Source organism: Gekko japonicus, unplaced genomic scaffold (genome assembly GCF_001447785.1).
Source record: "Gekko japonicus isolate JY-2015 unplaced genomic scaffold, Gekko_japonicus_V1.1 scaffold2101, whole genome shotgun sequence".
Taxonomy (NCBI): Eukaryota; Metazoa; Chordata; class Lepidosauria; order Squamata; family Gekkonidae; genus Gekko; species Gekko japonicus.
Window position 1 is genome coordinate 26,091 of NW_015161466.1, and position 7,710 is coordinate 33,800.

Below are 7,710 nucleotides of genomic sequence, written 5' to 3' on the forward strand. Positions count from 1 at the left end.
AGCCTTCACACCACCTCTCTCCAAAGCCAGCCGCAGAGCATCCTTTAATCCTCTGGTGGCCAAAAAAATGCCAGTTTCTGACTTTTCCCTTTCCCCCTCAAAGCAAACTAGGACATCAGGCAGGACAGGCCTAGCTACACCTTTCCCCCTTGCGGTGCTACTTTTCTACTTGCGGGGAGCCGCCGCCGCTCCTCCCTGCCATGCGAAGGAGTGCTGTCTCTTCTTTCCTGCACCCTGCTGCACTCGAGGATCCAGAGACCGCGCCTCAAGGAAACACTCACAAAACTGCTGGGATTTCATGGTGCAATGCTTAAGGAAAAGCCGCCTGTCTGAAATGGTTTTTCTCAGCTTAGGAAGGACAGCTTCAGAGCACACTGATTTAATGCAGCAGCCAAATGGCTCGCTCAGAACTTTAATGCCAGTAGCTCACAAAGTAGAATTTTTGCTCACAAGACTCCACAGCTTAGAGGGAACATTGCGTGGCAACTGCTGGGATTTCATGGTGCAACGCTTAAGGAAAAGCCGCCTGTCTGAAATGGGTTTGGTTTTCTCCAGTGTGTATTTAAAAAAAAAAGCTCTCTTTGTATTGCACGTCTTTCTACAAAGCACCACGCACACATAAACACAAACACCCAAAGCTTTTTTGCACTTTGGGAAGAAGCCACAGAAATGCCAGAGCTTTGGGAAGACATTAGAAAGAGGTTGTGTCGATCCACATTATTGTCGTTCCTGCTAGCGCTACGTCAAGAGATTGGTGCTAGTGCTACGTTGAGATTGGTGACAGACAATGTTCCCTCTAAGCTGTGGAGTCTTGTGAGCAAAAATTCTACTTTGTGAGCTTCTGGCATTAAAGTTGTGAGCGAGCAATTTGTCTACTGCATAAATCAGTTTGCTCTGGAGCCATCCTTCCTGAGCTAAGACAAAAACGTGTGAGCTGGAGGCTAAAAAACTGTGAGCTAGCTCACACTAACTCAGCTTAGAGGGAACGCTGGTGACAGACACCAACAGAGAGAGAGTTGAAACAGACATACAAAACTGCTGTTTACTCCTAGGAAAGCGCATTCTCTTTTATCTCTTACATCCCCCCTAGAGCGGCTTCCGGTTCTCTGGCGCCAAAGCCGTTCACGACCCGGAAGCGGCTCCTGGCTACTGGGGATGTCGGGAATTGTAGTTGTTCTCTCCGCGCAGCCCGGACTCCGTCGCCCGTCAGAGCCTAAACTTCCCACAAGCCACCTCTTCGCGCCACCGCCTTGGCCGTTGCTGATGGAATGTTTCTCTCCCTCCTGGAGGGCCGCCGTCCAATCAAAAAGAAAGAGGGGTGGGGGTGGCCCGAAGAGGCTGACCAATCGGAAGGACGTCTGAAGTGGGCCGGCGAGGCGATTGGCTAGGACGCGTCCCACGATTGGCTGACGCGAGAGCGAAGGGTGAGATAAAAAGGACGCCCCTGGGTCTGTTCCCCCTTTCTGGCCGCGCGCAGCTCAGGGAAGGTAAGGGGGGGAGCGGAAGAGTCTCTGGGGGGAGGAGGTGGAGGGCCTTTGTTTTGCATACATAGGCTCTTTTCAAGCTGCGGAGTCCTGTGATCAAAAATTCTACTTTCTGAGCTCCTGACCCTTAAAGTATTGAGCTTACTGCATTTTGGCTACTGCTTAAATCACTTTGCTCTGGAGCCCATTTTTCCTGAGCTAAGACAAAAATGTGAGAGCCAGAGGCTAAAAAACTGTGAGCTAGCTCACACTAATTCAGCTTAGAGGGAGCACTGCTCTGGAGCCCTCCTTCCTGACCCAAGAGAATGTGAGAGCCAGAGGCTAATATACTGTGAGCTTGCACACACTAATTCAGCTTAGAGGGAGCACTGATCTGGAGCCCTCCTTCCTGACCTAAGAGAATGTGAGAGCCAGAGGCTAATGAACTGTGAGCTAGCTCGCACTAACACAGCTTAGAGGGAACACTGCTCTGGAGCCCTCCTTCCTGAGCCATGGCAAAAATGTGTGAGCCAGAGGCTAAAAAACTGTGAGCTAGCTCACACTAACACAGCTTAGAGAGAACACTGCTCTCTAGCTCTCCTTCCTGAGCCATGGCAAAAATGTGTGAGCCAGAGGCTAAAAAACTGAGCTAGCTCACACTAATTCAGCTTAGAGGGAGCACTGCTCTGGACCCCTCCTTACAGAGGCTAATGAACTGTGAGCTAGCTCACACTAACACAGCTTAGAGGGAACACTGCTCTGGAGCCCTCCTTCCTGACCTAAGAGAATGTGAGAGCCAGAGGCTAATGAACTGTGAGCTAGCTCACACTAACACAGCTTAGAGGGAACACTGCTCTGGAGCCCTCCTTCCTGACCTAAGAGAATGTGAGAGCCAGAGGCTAATGAACTGTGAGCTAGCTCACACTAACACAGCTTAGAGGGAACACTGCTCTGGAGCCCTCCTTCCTGACCTAAGAGAATGTGAGCATACACTGTCAGCTAGCTCACACTAACTCAGCTTAGAGGGAACACTGCACATAAGGGGTCGTTTCTTGGACCGGCACGCAGCGGGTATGAGCGTTCCCTCCTCTGCGAGGGCAGATCTACGCATCCCCCCCCCATAGCTAGCAACCCAAAAGAGTCCAGTGCCAGGGGGTGGCCAAACTGCAGCTCTTTCGCAGATATGGTGCAGCTCCCAGCGGGGTGGCTGGGAAAGCAAAGGGAAGGCATGCCTCCCTGATTGGTTTTCCCTTCCTCAGCCAGTGTTCCTCTCCCTGGGTAGGGCTTGAGGTGGGGGAGGGGACCGCAGGGTTCTTTTTGTAGCAGGAACTCCTTTGCGCATTATGCGACACACCCCTAATGTAGTCAATCCTCCAAGAACTTACAATAGTCCCAGTAAGAAGAGCTCTGTAAGCTCTTGGAGGATTGGCTACATTAGGGGTGTGTCGCCTAATATGCGAAGGAATTCCTGCTACAAAAGAGCCCTAAGCAACTATTTGCTTTCTTTCCACTTTCCTTCCCCCATCTATTTGCTTTCTTGTTTCTCTCTCTCTCTCTCTCCACCTTTCATTCTGTTTTTCCACCTTTCTCTTTCTGCTCTCTCTTATTTATATTGTATTATTTATTTATTATTCAGATTTATACCCCGCCCTTCCAGCCTAGGCCTGCTTACATAAAATCAACAAAAACATTTAATAATATGATAAACATTTAAAACAATGTTAAAACAAATTGTATGTCCCTAATAACTGCTGACTCTTAGACAAATATCATTAGCAAACAAATAAAAAATGTACAGGTAAATATCTGTTTTTACCCCTTTTGTCTTTATTTTGGGCCATCTCATTTAATGTTAGTAAAATGCAAAGGTGCATCTTTTCCAATAAAAACGTGTGTGTAATATTTGTTCATGTCTTGTGGCTCTCAAATGTTTGACATTTATTCTATGTGGCTCTTACGTTAAGCAAGTTTGGCCACCCCTGGTTTAGTGGCACCTTAAGACCAAGGTTTTTTTTAATAAAATTTTATTGCTTATCTTACTACACACTACAAACTATAAACTACAGAACTAAAACTACAAAGAGAGTAACAAGGAACTTTGATAAGCTAATCAAATGCTTTAGGTATATGTCTACATGTTAAAGATTACATTCAGTTTTTTAAACATCTAATAAAAGTATACAAATAGGAAAAAAAACCATAAAGGCATTTTTGGTGTTATACCACATCTGGATAATATAGGTTAATTAAAGGTCAACACAGGCAATCTCAGATCTTCACTTAGTTTTCTTCTTAGCTTTACTTTTCTTTTTCTTTTGGCAGGGGAGATTTACTTTAAATGTTTTAGGAGCAGAAAACCAAGTTTTATTCAGGTACAAGCTCTCCCTCCTCTGCGAGGGAAGATCTGTGCGTTTCTCCCTCATAGATATTAGTATTTAGGGGAATTGTCCAATCAGTCTACATACCTGTTGTATGTATCAACTTTGTTATGTATATAAAATTATTTAATATTATTATATGAGTCATGGGTGTAACTGTTTTAGGCACACCTCTCTCTCAAGGGGTCAGGTTAATCATACTTTACTAGAGAAGGGAAGGCGTCTTTTCCAGATAGTAGATCTACTAGCCCTGTGAAACATGAAAAAAGCTGCAATCTTGCACAAGTCCCCTTTTCTAATGTCACACTGTTCATACATATAGACCATTTATCTGAACAGTTTTGCAATAATTTATTTTTCATGTAACTATAGTTACTATACAGGTACATTGGTGTGATAAGAATGTAACTTCCTTTTACAAAACAAACCAACCCCACTCCTATATAGCTAATTTGCCCTTCTATGAAAACTGGACTTTAAAAAGCTGAACCCAGGAGGCTTTGTATAGCAACTGTCCCAAAAATAAATAGCAATACTAACTTGATCTGTATTTTCATGTTTGTTGCAAGAGCAAAGGGAATCGAAAGTGTCTTTCGCCAAAGTGTAAAGCTGGCAGGTCCTTTGGGCTATGTTATGGGAAGAGTTCCAGTTCTGTAATACCATGGTTGTGCTTAAATATCACCAACGGATAAAAGAAAGTACTTCTTCACCCAAAGAGTGATTAACACTTGGAATTCACTGCCACAGGAAGTGGTGGCGGCTACAAGCAAGGACGGCTTCAAAAGGGAATTAGATAGGCATATGGAGCAGAGGTCCATCAGTGGCTATTAGCCACAAGGTATAGATAGGGACTCTGGGGCAAGTAATGCTCTGTCATCTTGATGCTTTGGGGGGTCAACAGTGGGATGGCTTCTAATGTCCTGGCCCCACTGGTGGACCTCCTGATGGCACTGGTATTTCTGGCCACTGTGTGATACAGAGTGTTGGACTGGACGGGCCTTTGGCCTGATCCAACATTGGCATCTCTTATGTTCTTATGTTCACCCTTTTGCAGGTTAGCAACATTTTAAAAGTCTACTACCCGCCATGAAAAGGAAGAGTATTCCGGGCTACTTTGTTGGGACCCCAGCAAAATGTGAAGTGATTGAAGATTGTCCCTCAACGTCAAGGGAATCATCAAGCAAACCAGATGGAATTCCAACTCCTGACAATAATCCAGGTATGGCGCTTGAAAATCCGTCGACCAGCGAGTCAAGACCTTGCGTTTCTGCCTCTGCAGTTAATGAGAGCGCCTGGCCCACTTGCTGGACTGTGGAGCAGAAGAACGAACATCTCCAAAAAAACGAGTGGATGTTTTTCAATGGTGGCAAGTTAGGTTGCTCAGTGTGTAAAAATGTTGGCGGCTTAGGGACAAAGAAGAGGACTGTGGGCACGCGTCTCTCTAAAGAGTGGATACATGGCGAGGTGTCATTTAACGGAAAATTGAGGCGACAGCAGCTAACATCTCTCAGGAAAAAGATTTTTGAACATAGAGAGAGTTTAGGCCATAAAGCTGCAGTCAAAATCACAGCCGAAGCCAGGGACGGAACCCTGGAAACAGGAGAGTCCCAAGAAAGAGAGATGGAAATCACCAAAAAAATATTCCTTACAGCATATAATGTGGCTAGAGAGAACCGGTCTTTTAATGATTTTGTGGCTGACATTGATTTGCAAGAATTAAGCGGTGCTGATGTTGGGAGGATTTTGCACTCGGCGACTTCTTGTGCACATATTGTGGGCCACATTGGCAGCGAGATGAGAATCGCACTGAGCAAGAAGATTACTGATTCCAAGAGTAAAATTTCATTGATACTTGATGAATCTACGACGGTGAGTCAGAAGCCCGTACTGATGGTGTATATTCGCACCTACATTGAAGAGGTGGACGTGGAGGACCCTATGAATTACTTCATTGGCTTGGTAGAGCTGGACGATGGGACAGCAGATGGAATATTCAAAAGTTTGATGTCTACCCTTGAGTCAGTAAGGCTCACTGAGGAAGTCTTAAAGGAGAGTTTGGTTTCGTTGACTTGTGACGGGGTTGTAGGGATAATAGGATCCTGTGGAGGAATTCCAAAACTCTTCAAAGACAGATTCCCTTCCATTATTGTATGGCCTTGTGCTAGCCACAGGCTGGAATCATCAGTCCACGATGTCGTGAAAGAGGTGTGGGGCATCAACAGATTTCACAGTTTTATCGACGAGTTATATGTCACGTACCATTCCTCTCCAGAAAATGCGAGGGAGCTCAGGTCATGTGCGGCCGCGTTAGAGATGGAGATTTTGAAAATCGGAAAGATCCTGTCCACGGGATGGGTGGCCTCTCGTTACAGAACCGTTATGGCTGTCTGGAAGGATTACGAAGCCCTCGTGCTTCATTTTGAAAAAGCTAAAGCTGAGAGTGGTCGAGATCGAAAGGAGAGGAACGCCTACGAAAGCCTTCAGGAAAACATCACGTCAGCAGAATTCGTTTTGGATCTCGGATTACTTTGTGACGCTTTGCAGGAGCTCTCGGAATTAAATGTAGCCTTGCAGGAGAGGCATATCGATCTGTACCGAGCCCATGGCAAGATCGAGAGTCTTGTTGAAATATGCGGGAAGAGAGGCACTGTTTCAGGTCCTTACTATCGAGAAGCACTTGAGGCAACAGCAAAACTGCAGTTTAAGGGTGTCCGGTTGCATACGAGAAATAGAATTCACGTCCCAGCAATCTACCCAGTGGCATTCTATGAGCAGCTTCAAAAATCTCTTCAAAAAAGACTGCTTTCGAGAGAAGACATTGACTTCTTAAGATGCGAAAGAGTTCTGGAGTCTAAGAATTGGCCAGCAAGCTCCAGTGACCGCATTCTCTATGGGGAAGCAGAAATAAGCTCATTGGCGAGAAGGTTTCAGCTCAGTGAGAGAGAAGCCATCCGGGCCTTCCGAGAGCATCTAAAATACAGAGAAGAAATGCCCAAGGAACTGTCTCTGATCCGCCGCATTCTCAATACAGTTGCCATTTCCTCCAGTGAGTGTGAAAGGGGCCTTTCCCAGATGAACCTGATTGTCACTCCCGAAAGGGCCTCCTTGAAAGTCAAAACCATCACATCCTTATTGTTCATAAGACTTGTTGGACCTCCTCTAAGCGTCTTCGATCCAACAAAGTTTGTGAAGACGTGGTTGCTTCAAGGTCGCCGGTCGGCTGTGGACACCCAAAGCAAGGCCCGAAAAAAGCCAGAGGATTCTGGCGACAGGATTCAACTTTGGAAAGCCCTATACGGCTGAGGTGAGTTGTTCTCTCTGTGCCCTCTGTTCTAGAGCAGAATATGCTGTCTTTCCCTTTTTGTAACGATTGTCGGATCTCCTTTAATGGACTGTGGGACCTTCTTTAACAGAGCTCTGCATGTTAAAGAGTGTGCAGGGATGTGGCTGCTCCGAGTCGATTGTTCGTTGCTGGATGCCCAAGACCCCGAGGATGATGGAGGAAGTTGGTGACATCTCCAAAGCCCGGCACCTCCAGCTCCTTCAAAGTTGAGTAAAAGTTTGAAGTCAAAATTCACGATGTGCGCTGAGTGATGTTATGTTTTTATTTTATGTTTAAATTTTATTTTATTTATTTTTTAAGTATTATTATTATTATAATTATGATTTATTAAATTTATATCCCGTCCTCCCCGCCGTGGCGGGCTCAGGGCAGCTAACAAACATATATATGAATGCATACATTTAAAACTCCAGAAATATGCTGTCACGGCTCGGGCGGGGTGTCACCCGACGCTGCCACCACTCTGGTTCCAGGCTCCTCCGAGAAGGCCCAGAACACCCTCCCTGGCCTTTAGACCTCCTTTTTA

The 7,710-nt window shown here is 45.8% G+C and overlaps 1 protein-coding gene across 1 annotated transcript; it reads left to right on the top strand.

The window, feature by feature from the left end:
- The first annotated feature begins 1,468 nt into the window (after positions 1–1,468).
- LOC107125663 (uncharacterized protein KIAA1586-like) lies at positions 1,469–7,144 on the top strand. The gene is made up of 2 exons (XM_015429111.1): positions 1,469–1,487; positions 4,896–7,144. Exon 2 carries the CDS (start codon positions 4,928–4,930, stop codon positions 7,142–7,144), a length of 2,217 nt encoding a protein of 738 aa, XP_015284597.1. The 5' UTR covers positions 1,469–1,487; positions 4,896–4,927.
- Positions 7,145–7,710: the final 566 nt, after the last annotated feature.

Excerpts from the sequence above, each read along its gene's own strand:
- LOC107125663 (XM_015429111.1), top strand. The coding sequence starts at position 4,928 with ATGAAAAGGAAGAGTATTCCGGGCTACTTTGTTGGGACCCCAGCAAAA.